Raw genomic sequence first — 20,457 nt, forward strand, 5'->3', positions numbered from 1 at the left:
ACTGCCTGACCCGGGAGCTCCCTGGACAAGGGTAGAAGATAAAGTTGGTGGTTATGATTTATGTTGGATTACTAAATGCAGTGTTAACACCATGCTGAAAGAACATGAATATCACTATTTCCTCCAGTAACAACAACAACAACAGCAACAGAGTCCGATCTAACCCTGCTAATGTGGTTATTTCAAATTCTTGTTGCCATCTTGATAGTGTCTTGATTTTACCGGTCATGGTGCTATTTTGTATGCAGAGGATTATGTTTTGAATGTATTTGCAGGATTATAGAGCCCAAAATGCTAGATTACATGTTACACTTGAAGATTATAGAGAAAATGTAAGACTCAAAGGGCAAGTTCCTTTTCTTTGCTTAATACTGTTGGTCTTCCGATCCAGTATGGTTTTATTTACTTTATTTTCCAAAGTTGACTGAGGTACATTGTATACATCAGGATTTCTGGAAGCTTACTAGATCTAATGGCAGCACTTACCTTGTCCATAATTGAAGGATCATAATTGCTCTTCAGAGTAATTAAAAGCTTTCTTTAATATTTCCATAAAATCATCCAGTATTAGTCCAGTGTATAAACTTCTCTGGCAGTATTATAACTTCTAAAAGTGAGCTAGTTTTGAAAGCTAAAGTAGTACAATTTTCTGATTCAAAGACGTGATTTACAAGAAAATAATGCTTACCAGTTATTTCTGCAGTACTGTAGCAGTCAGTTTTAAGTACATTCCAAAATACCTTGGAATGGTCACGATAAGTGAAACTCCTCCACACAACACTCTAACATGCAGAGGCACCAATGCACAGTAAAAACTGTGGGCTAATATTAAAAAGGTAAACAGAAAATCAGTAGCAGCGCTAAGAAACCCCTACCCCGCCTCCCACAATAATTGAAACTGGACCTCTTGTTTCCTGATAAGGAAAGTTAGTTTATTTCGTAGTACAAGGTTGTATATTATTGCATTGAACAGCAAGGACAACAATAATATGATGATGAGGAGGAGGAGGTGGAGGAGAAGATCCATAATTTATTTCTCAAATCCAAAGGAAATACACTTCCATGGTATGAACACACACAAAAACATATACGAAATGCACATTCCAATTATAGTAACCAAAACACGTTGACTGTCACAATATTACGAGGTAATCTTGTTCCTAGGATCAAATAATAATTTACAACTCGACCATAGCTCCTAGGCCTACTTAGCCACTGCACTGACTGCCGAGAGTTACAAACAGGCTCGAAATTTCAGTATTTACAGTTTAGATAAGGAGTATGTCTTTATCGCATCTTTGCTGATTACTGGGTTCTCAGAACTGGCTAATTACTTCAAAGGCCTTGTTGATTGTTGTGACAGCAAGGGACGGTTATTACTAGAACAGCCAGGGAAATCCACATTCTTTCAGAAATAACTACCGTACTCCTATTGACAAAGAACCTGTGCACCAAGACAGCTAAAGTTTGGAATAATCCTCTGTAATACAAATAACACTGTTGTGTGCTGTAGCTTTATCAGTAAGTAAAATCACTCTTCAGTTACTGAAGTAAGAAAGTCATGGGCCCCGCCCCACAGGGTGTGCAGGATCCTTATCGCCTCCACTGCAGAAAATTTCTGGAAGAAATAGCCATTGGGATGCAGAGTTACCAACCTAAAAACTGACCCCTTGCTGTCCAAAATAACCACTGCATCCAATATTCTCCTACTTTATGGTTCTTCTTTGAAATAATAATAATAATAATAATAATAATAATAATAATAATAATAATAATAATAATAATGATGGAGTTCTATAAAAATGTCTGTTATGAATTAGAACATTTTGTCACTGCTGTTGGGACAATTACGCCTACACATAATAATAATAATAATAATAATAATGCAAAAAATAATAAATAGTAATAATAAAATTTGAATAAAGAAATAGTACGAATAAGGAAATGGTAAAATGACGCAGTGGCACAGAATTCACATCAGAACATAGAAACGTGGCGAGTATCTTTCAATACGCAATATTAAATTAAATACAAGGGAACACTTACAGGCCTAAAAATGACAACTAAGAGAGTGGAAGGTGTTGGAAGCCCTATGAGGTCCATGAGAACGTATGACGTTATGGGGGAGAAAAGACTTACAATAATACACCCAACAGACAAATAATAATTGAGAAAATGAACATACAATAATAAATGACCAAATAAATGAACTGCAGATTAACTGATACTTGTGACACAAAACAAAAGATGCGCAAGAGAAACAATTAAGCTCTTCGGTCACAAATTAACTTTGGCATAGAGGTTCACATTAAAGTTAAATTTATGGAATGAAAGGAGACAACCTCGAACAAAACAAAATTACACTATTCAAGAAAGTGTTACAGTTGCTTACAATTCTAACTAGTTAGAAAAGGTCTGTCTCTGAAAACATGTTGCGGACTAGCATAATCGTTAAGTCATATAAATGCTCTATTTTGGAAAATCTAGAAAACTAGAGGAAACTCTGGCACACAAAATGAAATTCTACATAATTACTGAAGTTACATTAAATGGGAAAGGTCCGAAACACAAGATTGCATTTAAACAACATAAGGCAATAAAATAGCGCTTACCTTTGCCGGCTGAAGACCCATTGTGGGACGGACACAAAACACATCCGCCCGCTGTAGTGATCCAAATTCAAAGACGGGGACAAATTAACTCGCACATGCGAGGAGCCACAGACAGAAAATCGAGTGATTACAAATAACCAATAGCAACACTCCAGTTTGCCACATTCACAAATTAAAAATCCTAATATGCGGGCCAATGACAATATTCTTCTAGAATAATCCTTTCTGCTGAATTCGCATATTAACGGATAATACAAAACAGGAAAGGGCCACTTACACGTGGCACACCCTGCCTCACAAGTCATGTGTAACAATTCCACATCCCTTTCTATACTTTACAAAATAATACAATTTAAATCAGGAAATGTAAAAACATAAATCTTCTTCATAGTCCATTTCTTCATAGGCCTAAATATGTAATAAATTTTAAATAAGAAAGCTACATACAATAATTTGCTGTGCATAAATTAAACATTAAAAAAACTGAATTTGTTTTCCCAAAATGATGACAATACAAAATTTACATAACATTACATAATAAGGACTTCTGTTGCTCACTGATTTCTATTCACTGCTGTTCAACAACGGCCACACATTTAATTATAGAAAATACCATGAACAGACCACATCACCAACAAGGAGGCACTCTGTCGAGTTGAGAAATCGTGGCAAGTCTTAACCCTAGCAAAATCCAGGAAAGTAGCCTATTTTGATCACATCTTTCAAAATGACAAATATTGCCAGATGCTGGTTTAACTACACTACACTGGGCTTATTTTGCTTGCTAATTCACTAGTTAAATATCCCACAACTGTCACATGAGGTATTTTATTTTGTTATGAAATTTAAACTTCATTCTGGCTGAAATAGTTCTAGTGACGATGCTTCTGAGACCTCTCCTTACCACACTGACATTACTTTAATCAGTTCACTACATCTTTCCACTTGTTGCTGTTTCTTGATGGATGCAGTGTTTTTTGAATTTGTCTATTAACACTGGAACAATGTAGCTTGTATTTGCTTTATTTATGGCTCTCACAGTCTGGATTATTAGGAGTGGTACAGAGTATTAACATCATACAGCTTGAGAGTCTGAATGTTTTGAACGGTGTTGCTCATAGGGTTTGCTGCGTTGCAGTAGCACTTTCTGGCCCAGTGAGGAAAGTAGTTGCAAATTACCTGACTCCTCATCTTGCCTTGTATGTCTCATGAAGTTATGATGCGGTTTTTTTATGTGGGCATAACCTTAAGTATTGCTATTTGAGGATCCAACGAGCCTCTGCACTGATGACTTGACAGCTACATATTACAAACTATCCATTTCCTGTCCGTATCGATATGACAATCTAAGAATCAAAGAATTGTTTAACCACCTAATTGATACCTTTATTTGTCTTTGGCAGTTTTATAAAATCATTGGTAGTACATGTTTAATCTGCTTCAGACTCACAAACTGTGTGTTGATGTTACTCTGTACCACTCTTAATAATCCAGACCGTAATAGCCATAAACGAAACAGACTTAAATACAAGCTACAATTTTCCTGTGTTAACACATTCACGCCCATCATCTCAGCAGGCTATTTAAAGGGCTGGCTCAGCTATTCCAGCTGTTAGTGGCAGAGCAAACAACAAATTCTTTTCACAATAAGTTCTAAACTAAACAAGATATGGAAACAAAATTGTCCACATACCTTAATGAAGTCCTCTAGTGTCTCTGTAGGGTGTGGTAGGTAATGCCACACTGTCCTGGGTGTATGGAACATCATACATTCCACAAAAATAGCCTGTTTCACTAATAATTTTATTTTTGAAGCACACTTGGCACATTCTTGAGGGGAACTTGACTTTACTTAATGGTAGAAACTGAAAGAGAATATGCTCTTTTCTCTTCCCATCTAACCTAAATGGTGATCCTTGGCTGGTGCCCGTTTTGGTAGCAAAATCGTGGGACATTGACTTGGAGCTGATGAAGTAGATCAAGCTGAAATGTCGGAGAGGTGACTGTACTTCTATGTCTGGTTCACTTTTCCCCCCATTTGAGATTTCCCTGATGTTCCTTTACATCTTTTGGTACACCCCTATTTGACCGTATTGTTCCACATACGGCAGTGTTCTGTTCCCGTAATTGTTACACGAGTCCAATGCTATTGTAATAATTGTCCATATAGACTGTATACCCCTGGCCAAGATAATTTTCAAACAGCTGAAAAACTGTGCTTTGTAAATTCGCACCACTTGCATCATTTATATTGTCCCAACACGCCATGGTTACACTTCAGAATGCAATTATACACACGCTTGTGCAATCACAAACCAACTACGCAGCTAGTTGGGCCAGCGCAAGGTTACCTTCGGAAACAAAACAAAAGAAGCGCATTGGGAGGAAAAATCGCTGTGGCCATGTGGTTTCTGGTGAGTAGAAGCATTCATAAGGGTATTACCTTCATCTCTCTTGCACATATTTGTGACCAAAATAGATCCCAGCTGCGTAGGAATGACTCCAGTTTAAAGTTGCACTTATCCGGGCTAACTCGGATACGGTCCACACCATGGTCACGCGCTGTAGGCAATAACTCGGATACGGGCGTGAATGTGTTAATACTAAAATATAAAAAATATAAAATATAGCCCGACTTTATCATTAAGATTGCACAAGTTATGTCTCGGGGCTGTTTCAGGCAAATTATAGCTAGGGCTTGGTACAGAAGGAAGGGTCCTATCTACAAGAAAACTTTAAATTTTGTTTAAGTATGAAGTTTATTCAAATACAGTAAATGCATGTTGAATTGCGTATCACCGTAGTGTAGATATTTGTCGTCTTCAACATCGCCTATCAGGTAACCGGAACTCTTAACGTCACCATGCTGAACTGGAGTTGGAACACCCAAGTCAGTCTGACATGGGATCAAACTCATACCTCTGAAGTTCTAGACTGTCTCCGACGATGTTGGGGGGTAATCACTCGTTACTTTACTCACATGAGTGTCCGCAATAGCACAGTCCCCAACACATTTGACACTTGTTTAATTTAATATTGTCGTGATATGCAGTCGAACTCTACTAGTCACTTGTAGATAGATTTTAAAAGTTCTTGAAGATGTGAATTTAGAAAAGAAATAACAGTTCATGAACATGAGTTCATAGAAATAACGGAACTGAAGACTGTTCATAAATTATGCACAGTTCATGGTTGCTTTCCACTGAAATATGGGCTCACTTGACACAAAAATAAATATGCGATTGCTCAAAAGTTTATCCTACGGACACTACTGCACGAATTATTGAACACCTTGATGAAGAAATAATGTTAGCAATTATTATGCACAGTCCAAAATGCAGTTCAGTTTGAACTGAATATCATTCACTTCAACCCAGAAATTGAGAAAAAGAGAAAGTTAGCAAGTACTATGCGCAGTTGTACATTAAAACAGTTTGAATTGATTATTGTTCAGAATTAATCACTTGTGTTGCAGCACACGGGTATAAGTTACGTAGTTATGGTAGTGAAAAAAGTTTAAACACTTTCATGAACACTTCTACGAAAATAAGTTGACTGAATTATAAGAAAATTCCACAGTTAATAATAATGCAGTGGTGTGTCTCTTTGCAGTTCACAATGTTTGTGTGATACGATATTCCACAATAGTAAAATGGTAAAAAAAACTAAGTTCCACAATTATAAAGACTTGTATTGAAGTTTCTACACATGCACAAATTCGAAGTTCCACTTGACTGTAAGAACCTAAGTCCACTGTAAGACTTGTCACATATTGGAATTGCAACACTCGCACAAATTAGAAGTTCCACTCAACTCACAGAATCTAAGTCCACTATAAAGACTTGTATAATTTCAAAGATAGATTAGTCAGCACTTTGACCCGACAAACATAGTAATGATGCAGCGTGGTGAGACTGGACTCCCGCTATGACTGCACTGATTTCGTTGGGTTGAGCTTGTCTTATATATGATTTGCGCTACTACGTCATCAGATGTCATGATTTCTATAAAGTTGTATAACTCAAGAATCCCACGATGGATTTACGTGGAACTTGGTATTAGAGACGTTTACATGATCCTCTACAAAGTGACGTATCTCTAAAGTCGATGCGATCATTATTACAGGAGTTTTGAAAATGTTCAAGTCAAACATTCGGGAAGGTGTGACGTGGCTTCTAGAACACGCCAGTTCATGCCAGGCAACACGCGGCATGACAGGCGGGTAAGTTACCTTGCTCCTGCATCCATGTCACTCGTACAGTTGTAGCTGCTTCAGGCGGGCTCGCTTCACCGAGCGTTTTCAGACCAGTTTTGCAATAAATGTTGCGTGATGATTAAACATTATTGATCTTTAAGAAATACGGCATGTACTGCGTGTAACTGGTACAATACACACATTCAAAAATTACTGCATCCATCAAGAAATGGCAATAGGTGGAAGCAGACGAAACATATACTATGAATTATTTTATAAAATTGCCAAGGGCAAATAAAGGTATCGATTAGGTAGTTAAACAATTCTTTGATTCTTAGACAGCTACATATTATATTGTTCATAAATTCTATTTTCCATTTATACATGTTGGGGCTACTAAGATTGTTTTGGCTTCTTTCCTGCCTGTTCTGAACATCTGCAAGTTCCAGTTGGGTCTAGATTTTTCAGGTTGAATTTTTCTAAGTTAAACTATAATTTCAGGTTATAATATGATCTGTGATTATTTTCCAAGTATGTGATTTTTGTCCTTCAGATTGTTTTCTATCAGTTGGGCATATAAAATTCTTGTCTGTCAAGTCAACAGTCCAGAGGCAGGTTTGATTTCAATAGGACCATAGAAGTTTATACCATTATAAGGAAACTGCACAGGCAGACAGTGGTGCCATAATGAGGTGTACCAGGCAAGATGAAAAGTATGCCATTGCTTGCCTTGCTGAGCCAGACACAACTATGAGCAGCACCTTGCACAACATCCTGATGCACTAGTCATACTCTGAATGCCATTACTCAGCACAGCCCATACTTCAGTATCTTGCCTGTGTGAAGAGACAAATGCAAAAATACTGTACTGGTACTGCATTTATCAACAAATAGCCATGAGCAAATGTGATGGATGAGTTTACTATTCTGATATAAAATTGTACCAGTAGTTCCATGTGTGAAATGTGATTAATTCACATTCAAATCAAATGAAAATACTTAATTTGCAAATGAGGTGTCTACCTCAGAGGCAAATGATACACAAAAATACATTGTTCTCAGCAACTAAAATTTAAATTAGACATTTTTCCTAAAATAAAATATTATACAATTTACATTAACAATTTTTCTATTTAATACAAATCTCATCCTTAATAAATTTATATTATTTACAAAATTCTACTCATATCTTCTGTAACTTACACACTAAATCAACTCCTATACAGTATGTTGAATCACTTCAAAAAATAATATACAATTACTATAAGATTTAAATGTAATGTTTTTAAAACCCATTTTGGTACCTAATGTGCGTAACTTTAGAGGAATGTTAAAAGATATTGTAGTGTAGTTGGCTTCTTTTATTTAAAAGAAAAAAAATGGTAAGGAAGAAACAAGTGATAAATGAAGTTGTATCAATAGAAAGATAGCGACATGAATTGTATCTTCCAGATATATTTTCAGCTCTCCAACAAGCTCATCTATTAAGAGAGCAGTATGTAGTTATGTACAGTTTTTCTTCTTGTCCTTGTCACTTTTGCTCTTTCTATCCCCTCACCCTGTATACCCTGTAGTTTGTTGGTAATGCTCTTGTGACTTTCCTAGCTTACTATCTTTGATGTATATTCAACCGCATGGATGTTCTCTCATTGTTTTACTTTTTTTTTTTTTTCCAAGCTCTTAACCTGAGCACTGTTGTGAAGTACATATTCTACTACCTTTTCAAGCTACAGTGCCTTTTATCAGTTAATATCAGCCTGGAGTTTTAAATTTGAGTATCTTTATTTATACATTAATGACCTTTTTAAGTCTTGCGTGCAAGCCATTCTTGTAATACATGTGACATGGTTGCAGGTCCAGGTCATTCCATGGCTGCTGAGCGACAGCAACTATGCAAAATCAACAACACAAAATTTAGATCCTCAAAAGACTGTGTTTGTTGGAGCATTGCATGGCATGCTGAATGCTGAAGGTTTAGCAAAGATAATGAATGATCTGTTTGATGGTGTAGTTTATGCAGGTAAGTGTGTATTCATAGAAGGAAGATAGTGACCCTTAACTTATGCTATTTATGCAAAATATAGCAGGCATAAATCCAAACTTCCCTGTTGCAAAGAAACAGATTTTGATAAGAATGGTTTTTCACTATTCAAAAAAGGAACATGTAGCTATGTATATTTTAGGCTATTGGTAAAATAGTGGCCTAATCCACATTTTGGAGAAAGTTGAGATATTTGCACATAATGTCCATTAACCTTTCAAGCAGTAATGACGGAATAAATCATCATACCCGCATGGCTTCCTAACAGGCCATGACGAAATATTCCATCATCACATTGTAAATGTCTTTCGGAGATGGGTATGACTACTTATTCCATTGTAGGATCAGAGATCGCTTTCCTTTGTGCGTGTATGTTAGTTTCCAGCTTTGCCTACAGCAGCACTCTCCTAAAACCACATGACCGGGAAAAATTCTTCTGTTCCGCGCCCAGCTGGCAGTCGGTCAGTACCGGCCACCAGGCTGCTGAGAGTGGTAGATGGCAGGTGCAAGCGGAGCTCAGAAACGTCTGCGAGAATGACTGTTTGATTTAATACACTGTGACAATTTGGAGAGTGATGTATCATCTGATAGTGAGACTAATGTAGAAATATCAGGAGATAGAGCATGCAGTGGTGAAAGCAACTCGAGTGAACATTAATGTAGCACTAGCAGTGATATTCAGCTCGGTGTATGGACAAATGTAGGATCTGAAGTCCGAGATTTACATTTATGGTGCTACTTGGACTAAATGTACAAAATGAAGATGTAAATAATATGCTAGAATATTTTCTACCACTTCTGAATTAGCAGAACTAATAAGTAGGGAAACCAACCAGTATGATCAACAGCTTTTAGAATGCACACCAACCTTGAAACTATCTTCGAGCGTGAATCAATGGACTGACACGAATAAAGATGATATTGTGACTTTAATTGCATTCTTTCTCATGCAAGGCATTCATCAGCTACCTGACAACAAGAGCTACTTTTCTCGTAGACAGATATTAGAGATCCCAATATTTTTGGTCATCTCCTCAAATTCTTACACTTTGTCAATAACGAAGCATACGATGAAGCCACACGTGGTCCAAAGAAACTCTACAAATTGAAACCTGTTCTGGATCACTTGAATAGCAGATTCCGAAGTGTGTGTACACACCCGAAAGCGACGTCTGTAGATGAATCTCTTATGTTATTGTAGGTTTCCCATTGCTTTCCACACTGAGCTAGAAGCCATTTTGAATTATCTATGAATGCGTAAATGTGCATTACAATTGGGTGTTCACATGCTTATGTGCTCCTGACAGCCCACTGCCACTGATATCAAGAGGTAATGCAAATTCTAGAAATAAACATTCAAAAAAGTGCCTGGGCAGTGCATAGGACAATTTCACATCAAGGCACGTTATCAAATCTATTTATAATGAATGCTGGGGAGCAGCATGAGTCACCTAGTATGGTTTTAAAATTTGTAACAATAGCTGTAACCCTTCATTAATAACAGTCTTCCAAAGTTCAGGTTTGATCATAAAATTCACTTTTTTTTAACCTTTATCATAATCATCTGTGTAATCTTCCAGCAGGCAGAGTAGGATTTGTGTGAGCAATGTGCCTTCATTTGTTCGTGTTTGTAAACATCCCTCATTAAATCTGTGAATTTACTTTTTTTGTTAGATCTATAATTAGGTCAAACTACCTCCTTCTGGGACATCACACTGGTTTTTACCCAGACACCATACTCTCTAAGTACTTCCTGGGAATCAGTCTTCTGCATTTGCTGTACATGGCCAAAACATTTCTGCTGTGCAGCTCAGTCTTTCCTCCGTTGTCAAATTCACTGAATAAGTCTTCCGATGTATTGTAATCATTCCTTGTCCCTTCTCGTCTTCCGTAAAGCTGATCTTAGAAACTTGATTACATATGTCATGATGGCAGAAGATAAGTTTTATTTTACATTGTCTTAAAGGAATTGTTCAAACCAGATTTCTGTTAGAAGTTAGATCTTTTGGACACTATTTTGTATTTAACATTATCATTACTGAAGAAAACTTTTCCAACATAGCTAAAACATTTCACACATTTTCTCCACCTCAAGTTTAAGGTTATACTGAGTGGATATTCTACTAGTCTTCATTGCTACTGTCTTTTGCTTGCTCCATTCTTTTAAACTTGCTGCTCCCCAAATCCAACCTCCTCCTACACCTTCTGCTTTCTCTCTCACCAGATGACAATATTATGAGCAAAAACAAATGCATTAAAATCTCAAACATCTGCTGTTTTAATTTCCTTGATAATTATATGCATGACCATAATGAAGATTAGTAGAGACATAGAACTGCCTAGGTGCACTCGTTTTGTTTGTTTGAATTTTTTTTGAACCTTTAGTTCATCTAGGCTCTTTCATGTTTTACTTCTAATCATACTGTCTTAAAAACTTTTTCCAAGCTCAGCATGGCAACAGTTAGGTCTTTCACTTGTTTCCAGTATTTTCCCCATTATCTGTCTAATGCAAAGTATAAGATATATTGTCCTTCATCTAAAACCATGTTCTGTTGTTCTTAGTCTCTTTTCTACGATTTTTTAATTATCTCGAAGCAGTGTGAAGCAGGGTAATCCCTTTGTAGGTGGCACACTTCCCCATACTTCCTTTCTTAAACCTCTTGGAGCCAGGAACGGATCTGGTCGGCTGTTTACCATCAACTGGAAGAGGCCAGAGCTCCACCTCCACTCTACCACTGTAAAGTGCCAGGCAGTTTTTAGTTGAAATACATGTATTTTAAAATTTGCATATAACTATCGGTATTATTTATAAGCTATACATTTCATTTTTGTTCCGTTTTGAAGTGCAATTATAAGAAATAAATTGACAAGCCAACGTATATAAACAACAAAATAACAAAATTTTGTTATATGTAATTTAATGTTATAATTATTCCTGCAACATTGTCTGTTATACATACGGCTTTTTATCACATAATCTGTTAAATTTTATTTGGCTGAAGAGGGCCACTAAGTGGCTGAAACTAGTCCCAAGACTGATGTAATATCACTTACTTGATATATTGTATCAATTTATTTCTTATAACTATCACTGTATGGCAAATACCGTCAATGTGCGGACTACATAGAATTTAAAATACAAATGTTTTTAAGAAAACTAAGCTAGGCTGAGTAGCTCAGATGGTTGAGGTGCTGGCCTTCTGACCTCAACTTGGCAGGTTTGATCCTGCATCAGTCTGGTGGTATTTGAAGGTTCTCCGATCTTGTGTCTGTAGTTTTACTGGCGTGTAAAAGAACTCATGCAGGACTAAATTCTGGCACCTCAGTGTCTCTGAAAACTGTGAAAGTAGTTTGTGGGATGTAAAGCAAATAACGTTACTTAAGAAAACAAAAAATTAATAGTTGATATTATAGTTCTTATTTTCAGGAAAACAAGTTTTCTCTTTTTGGTTTCAGTATGCGCCCTACTCGGGTCCGAACGGGTTGCAAATAACTCCTGACAGCTCGGTGTAATCGCAGGGTATATTGTTCAATCAGAAAAATCTCAATTTTTCATATGGTTTCGCTTTACGTGGGATCAGATAGAAAATGGTTCAGCCATACGCAATAGTATTCGAACGATTGTCTTCATCCAGTGCTAATGTCAAAACTCCACTGCTATCCGCATTCATATATACGCAATCTATCATTGAATCAACTTGCAAACTAAGATTAAGAATTAACTATCACTAAAAATTAACACTCACTGAATTAAATAAAAAACCACATTTATTTAATTAGAGAAATGCCTAAAAGAAATGAGAACTATTTTGGGAATGAGCTAAAATTATCACTACATGGAATAAGTTATTAAAAAATCGTAAGTTAGTCAGCGCTGGCTTATTATAAACAAAGATATAGCATTACATACCTTGAATTGTTTCTGAAATGAAATCAAAATCAGAATTACTGCCCATAACTATTCTTGAGACATATGTATCACTGGTATACGTTCTCCAGCTGCAATCATTACATCATTATCAAAATTCTAAGTTTCTTCTCAAAATTACATCACCACTAATCGATAAAATCTGAACTCAATCAAACGGATATCATTTTGGAAAATTAATGTTTAACGATTGACGTGCTAAGGCTTTACACCCCTAGTGCCCGCTAAATTCGGCTCCTAATCTATCATCTTCCTATTTAGTAACCTTTCATAAAATTCGAATTCAACTATTCAATATTTAAAATAATTAATCTTCCTATTCTATCCACATAATTCTTAATTCATATATTTTTGGCTCAGTATGCATTCATACGTCATGTTCTAATCAAAATCCTACTGTGGAAGTTATTTCATTCGTATCTGCAGTATGAATATCTCAATACTATGCTTTGCATCTAGTTAACCATATATGTATAATATCATTTCTCGTATTTCATACGTTTCGAGAAAATGTCACAACTCGCATGCTTCCATCATAACAGCTGTCTTGACATATCACCTTCTAAATCTCGGCTAAATATGAATATTCACAATCCGTACCTTATATCTGGTCAATCCCGCGGTGTACTTCCTCTTAATTATTTGCATCATTTAATTAGATCCATACCTTCCACATATATTGTACCAGGAAAAGTTTTTGGGTAAAGGGCATGAGTAGGACCTCAGGGAGTGGAACTTGGTTTTGGAGCCGATACAGAGTAGGATAGACTCGCAGAGCGAATAATAGATGGTTAAAAAATTTTTTTTTCAAAACAATTTATTAATTCTTCACCCTCAATATGATTATTGGACTCAAATCTGGCATTAAAAGTTTGAACGTAATCTTCCTGAATAAATATCACTGATTCCAAAGTCTTTCGTATGTGAGAATATGAGGTATTGAATTTCCACCTAAAGTCTTTCTAAACCTAAGCACACACTTGTAATTGTAAGTTGATATGAGAAATTAAATTTCTGTTAAAAGTTTTCAGTTTTCAGTTTGTAAACCTTGATATATATAGCACACTTGAAAAGCCTAAAGTCTTTCTGTGAGATATAAAAATGAAATTTGAAATTATATTAATCACTTCTGAGAAATTATGAGAACTCTGAAATATTTGTTCACACGCGGCACTGAAGTTTCCACTGTTCAAAATTAATGAAAAAAATTTAGTCAATTTGTTACTACTCACTTACGGAAAGAAATGTTACTACAAAATGTCGAAGGATGGACATCTGGAATGTTCCGTGGAGAATCAGGATCGGCGATGTTCCCTTAACACACCATGTTGATGTTCCCGATGAGGTGATGACGTCTGGAACTGGATCATGTAGAATTGCAGCTTGTTAGGGTGATTTTTCGCACACGAAAAATTCACTTAGTGCGAGTAGTTATCACTGACACTGTCATTTACTGTTGAACACTATTTATGGCGTAATTGAATTTCAAGACGTTAAATAAAGAATCACAGTCCTTCCTCTATGAAATACTATTTAAAGTCGTTACTGAAACGTTCATAATTACACAGTTCACACTTGAAAAGGCACATCAAAGTTTATAATCACAGTCTTTGAGCACAGTCATTAAGTCACTAAGGATTATTTTCTGCTTATCTTGTTATTATAACGTCATATTACCTCAGAAAAAGTTCTTAGTTTTCACTCAAATTACTACTGTAAGTCGTATACTGATGTGGCGTGAATAAAGAAATACAGTTCAATACTCGAAAAGAAATGAGTTCTGGTAATTCTACACATTAGTTTCTGTAGAAGTTCAATATCATTTGAAGTAACCTAAGTCTACACGTAATGACATATGCTGTGAACGTTAAATATTTGATGTTTGCACTTCAATAAGTTCACTCGTATTATATTCTTAAATATCTTTAGAATTAGACTGTAGTCGCGACGCGATGTACTAAATACAGTGCGACGTCTTTTATAATTCTGTCGGCGATATAACTTCGTGTTCCGGAAATGCGACGGCAAGTACTTTCACCGTGACTGCGCGAACATACTGTACGCGGGTCGGTCTCTCCTCTGTCTCACTCACACACATCTGTATACTCGTCCTTGTACTGGCCTGCTTGCTGGCTGGCCTTGACATATATAGATACCAGCGCTGGGAGGGGTAGCATCTCTTGGCTATGTGACCGTGAGTGCGTAATTTCTTTAGACTTTAAATTATTATAACTTAACAACCATGGGATGAATTAATTCGAAATTCACAGGGATTAACTTTTATGACGTCCGCTACGATTCAGCGTTTGTCCCGTTGAAATTGGTTAAGGCGTTGAAAAGCTGACAAAAGAAAATTCTTTTCGAGAAATATCTCTAGGGGAGGTGAGCTTCGAGCGACAGGTGACGTCACTTGACTCCGCCTAGTGCACTCGTAGGGTCTGGCACATACTGGAACATTCTTTACATAGATGTTCGTACGTCGGTCGGATCTTTTATGCTGGAATAACGTTTCTTTCGATTGACATGGACCAGGACCTAGGCTTTCTTGGTACAATATATCTCCTATATATATATTATATATCTCGTAATTACCACAAAACGCAATGTAATGCTTCATATCACTTCATACAACTTATTTCCTTGTCTGATGATCAATTATCTCAACTACACAATGTCAATCCTTACTTCACATAACCTTCAACACATACCTTGCAATTACTGATATATAGCTTTCTTAAATACGCCAATACGTGTTTCCCATATTCAATTCCTTTCAATAAAATCACGATGCATAACCTTACATATGTTATTAGTGCTGCTAATAATAATATCGCTCTTCAAGGAGTACTTGATTTCAATTATTCTCTTCTGACGCGCGGTCCATCTGTGACTTAATCTTTACATACATACATCGCAAGATTTATCGATATCCTTCACCTTATGACAATTCTTTGCAATCAGCTGTTATGTTGTGTCATTCCTAATCATATTCTCGACTACTTAACTGAATTATTTGCTCAAACACTGTGATCCAAGCGCAAGATATACATATAATTCTACACTGCCTTAATATAGCATTAATATCTTAAATATCACACTTCACTGCATAATATCACTTGCACACTTAAATATCATCATTTCTAACATATATTCAATTCCACTGCATATGCCAAAAAAATATTAAGAATTATGATAGTAATTGTAAGCACTTAGCTCGTCTCTCATTACTCCGACGTCAGTTGTTCTCCTTCGGCCCATCACATGGCTAGTTTTGCGGTCTGGATCTGAGGTTGGGCTGGACTCCTCCTCTTATTCAGAATTGATCTAGGTAGGCAGTATCCATCTCTCATCTCGGGTAGGTCATCTGTCCGGATGATACTTCCCTCCAGGTCGGTCCATCTTGAATGCTTAGCAGTTCATCATCTTCTTCATAAGGCTGCCAACAAAGTTAAACATTTCTGAAGAGTACATAGTCATTTTAAAATTCTTATCAGAATAATATTTCTCTCAGATTATTCTTCTTAACCTTCTTCTGCGTTATATTTGGCTAACTCTTTATAATTGCGTGTAATATATTTTTTTAAATCTTGTTTCGAGAAAATCTTAATTCAGCTTAATTATTCTTCAGAATTATTTGTTCCTTCTCAGCTTCTCCACCAATAAAATAACTTTTTCTTAATTCTTTTCTCTTGCAGATCGTACAATACTTCCCTGCAGTATCATTGATCTTGCGCCTCAAGTTCCCAATATGCGTATTTGATTCAAACTCCGCTTATCTGGACGTATTTTATCTATTCACAGTGTTTCTATGGGTTGATTATCCAGTTTTCTTCTTGATCAATCTAGTTTTTTCTTTATGAATTTTTGCTGAAATCTAGTCAAACTTTGTCTTTTTTATAGCACGATCGCAATGTACGTTTTATCTTTGCGGGTTCAATTTTTCAAGTGTATTTTTATAATAATCTCTTCTATTCTATTTTTTTTAACAATCTACTTGACCTTGCACTGTTCTGCACCGCCTTCGGAATACATTCGTTCCCAGTTAGACATGGCCTCGTATTATATCTCGATATCGTGACTTCATTGTGTATTCTTTTTAGCTTGAGTGGACCATACCTTCTTCAGGCGCCATTTTTGAAAACTTCTCGAAAATGCAACGGGCACAAGTATCTGTTTGGAAATAGAAAAAATTTTCAGTACAACAGATTATACATAATTAAGAAACCTATGGTGCTACATCCCTGATGGGCCTTGGCCTACGAATTGACTGCTGCTCAGCCTGAAGACCTGCAGTTTATGAGGTGTGCATGGTCAATGTGCCTAATCCTCTTAGTCATTATTCTTGGTTTTCTAGACTGGGGTCACCATCTTGCAATCAGATAGCTCCTCAATTGTAATCACTTAGGCTAAGTGGACCTCAAACCAACCCTCAGGTCCAGGTAAAAATCCCTGTCCTGGCTGGGAATCAAACCCATGGCCTCCCGGTACGAGGCAGTTATGCTGCACCTGGTCTGTGTGGACTGGCATATAGATAATGATAGAGAATTTATTTCTGAATAGAATTCTATGAAATAATTTTTCTGATCAAGAAAAACTACGAAAATAAAAACTCCAGTCAAAAGGAAAATGACAAGGTAATTTTATTCACTCAAAATTGTTGTGCTGAAGATTTGCCAAAGTTTGTCCAAAGTTTTAGATCACTGTTAAAGCACTTCGCAATTTGGTTGTATATTTACATTAACTGATAACTAATATTAAAAAAAAATCAATTGACTTTACGTCACACCGACACAGATAGGTCTTACAGTGACAATGGGATAGGAAAGGGCTAGAAGTGGGAAGGAAGTAGCTGTGGCCTTACTTAAGGTACATCTTGCCTGATGTGAAGATGGGAAACCACGGTATACAATCTTCAGGGTTGCAGACAGTGGCGTTTGAACCTACTATCTCCCGAATGCAAGCTCACAGCTGCACGCCCTTAACTGCACAGCCGACTCGCTCAGTACCAACACTTATCACTATCACTAACACTAATCTTAATGCTAATAAGAATTATACTGACAAAAATATTTAAGCGTAATGCAGTACTTTTAAAAATCTGAGCATTTTGTTGAAATAGGACTAACTTTAAATATATTTTGTTTATTTAGGGCACTTAGCGCTGCATATTTAGTATGCAGGCCTTTATCGCACTAAACACAGTTCACAACCTCTTCCTTTGTTGCAGAGAGCTGCATACAACGCAGTCTTCCTAATTTACCTGACATTAGTTTTGTCGCACACACATTTGCTTGGTAGGTCAAGGCCCATCAGGGCTCTAGCACTATAGGTTTTTTAATATATGTATATTCTGTTATACTGCAAATGTTTTCTGTTTCCAAACAGATACTGAAAACGAAAATTAGGAAATTTTCTTCCCTGAAAATAAGAACTATAATATGAACTTCTTCTTCTCACACCATTCAGCACTCCACTATTCAGTTATACTGGAGTAGGACGGGAGCATAGTCATTATTTTTGTTACAGTTCTAAATACAACAAATAAGAATTGAAGACCATTCTTGAAATTATTTTGAATGCTTTTTTCCAGAATTTCAAAGTCCTACATTCACCTAAAGGTATACCATGTAATTTGTATCAATGCCTCCCCCCCAAGGTAATGATTATAATAACCATATTGGGTTTTCTCTTGGATTAGATTTGTATCCAGCAGTTGCAGTCATGTCTGTTTCTATTGCAGCTCCACGTGTTCCTACAAGCACCACCTGATTTTTCTGAGATTTTTTCTGTTTAGATCCTGCTAGTAAGATTGGCCCTTGTTTGAAATATTACAAACTAGTTTGTTTGGCTTTTTCACAACAGTTGGTAGTCCCTTCCTGTTTCTTCTTATTGTGCTGGTAATAAATGTTCCAACTAAATATAAATGTTTTGAACGGGGGAGTGATTTCTCAGGCGACAGCAATGAACACCCTTATTTCATGAACAGTAGTGCATCTCAAACATCAAGATTGGGAATTGGGTGACAGTTCATTACATCTAAGGAGTTGGTCAGTGTAGCAATTGGTCTCTGTGACTAAAGTTTAGCAGAGGAGTAGTGAAAAATAAATTGAGGTACGATACGGGTGGAGAATCAGATGGAGGGGGCATGTTCAGGTCCAGGAAGTTCCATGGAGACAAGAGCTTGAGGAACGTTGTCAGGTTCACTGGGAGAAATTTTCCATAAAATGTTCTCCGGAGACATAAGCATATTCATCACTAGTTTAATCTACCACCACATTCACAGTAGCTTTAGTGTTGTTAGACACAAACATCTCTCCCTTAGCTGCGGTGATCCAAGGGGCATATCCAGTACAGTTTTGTCACTACTCTCTGAACTAAATTCACTATCACTATCCAGTAACAAATCATCTGCGTTAACTTCATAATATTACAAATACTTGATTAATTTATTGTTGTCAACACCTGCTGAAAAAAGTCACATGAACTACTTGTCATTTTGCTTTCATATATCCACTCACTGCAAGGAGCAATCGCTTATTAACCAGTTAGCAGTATTTCTAAACACAGGAAAAAAACTCTTGTGACAGCTAGAATATCCTCTTAAAACTGCCAAAGCAAGGTCAGGCACACAATAACTTGTAGGCTCTTCACTATACATTGTCACAAAAGTATGCACATCAGTATAGGTTGCCATAAAATTTTGTACACCATAGAATTTTATGCTGGCCAATGTAATCGGCGCGGGCAACTTCTGATGGATTTTAAGGCCGACCTGATCAGCTTTGGCAATTTAAAGTGCTGGTGCTTGCCTACTGCCTGGCTCCAAGAGGGTTAGACAATGGTATTATCAGCCCTTTCTTCCAATCATCATCATTTTCATTTACCCTTATCTAGCTCCTGCCAGATCGGGGTGTTGGTGGCACTTCTCCACCATTGCCTCTCCTTCCGCCACTCTTCAGTAATTGTATTCCAGTCCAGTCTTCTTTTTCTTGTACTGTCCTTCTTGCCCTTTTCCCTTCTATCTTAGCCTCCAACACTTGTTTTGGTATCTTTCCCTCCTCCATCCTTATAACGTCCAAAACCATCTCAATTTATTCTTCTCCATCCTATTGCTCAGTTTACTCCTTCCAAACTTTTTGAAAAATAATTGTGCAAATAATTATGCAAAGAATATTTTAATACCAGTATTGTTTTACTGAAAAAATAATTTATAACTAAATTGTATTTTGTACAAGTTTAAAGTGTGTGTAATAATCACATATATACATAACTATAATTAAAATAGTCCAAATCAAAATTCACAATTTATTCGCAAGAGTTTGGTGTATGTTTCTCCATCTGAAAATAAAAATTAATGTACTAAGTTAATTGTCATTAATCAGAGCATCAAAGTAAAAATATTACACTATTAAAATTTATTGCACTATCGTGAAATACAGACTTCCTGGTAAACAGTTTACTTGAAATCTTCTGTGTCACTATCGTTGGTTTTGGGATCTGATGCACTGGCCTTGCCACTGCTCATACCAGTATCAGATTCTTCAATACTCTGCTACACTGAGTCATCTTCAGATCCATGTAGTGCATTTGAAATAAAAGTATTTTTTGAAGCTCTTAAGAGACTAGTTAAGCTGGTATAACAGTCTGACTCTTCATTGCCCATGAGCATAAGAAATCAAAG

General features: G+C 36.5%; 1 protein-coding gene across 1 annotated transcript in view; it reads left to right on the top strand.

Annotated features, from left to right (window-relative positions):
• The window catches only part of orb (polyadenylation element binding protein orb), a 390,632-nt gene that overhangs the window by 331,447 nt on the left and 38,728 nt on the right, over positions 1–20,457 (top strand). Inside the window, exon 10 of the mRNA XM_067153059.2 lies at positions 8,662–8,827. Coding sequence (XP_067009160.1) covers positions 8,662–8,827 — 166 coding nt within the window. The remainder of the gene's footprint in view (positions 1–8,661; positions 8,828–20,457) is intronic.

Source organism: Anabrus simplex, chromosome 1 (assembly GCF_040414725.1).
Source record: "Anabrus simplex isolate iqAnaSimp1 chromosome 1, ASM4041472v1, whole genome shotgun sequence".
NCBI lineage: Eukaryota > Metazoa > Arthropoda > Insecta > Orthoptera > Tettigoniidae > Anabrus > Anabrus simplex.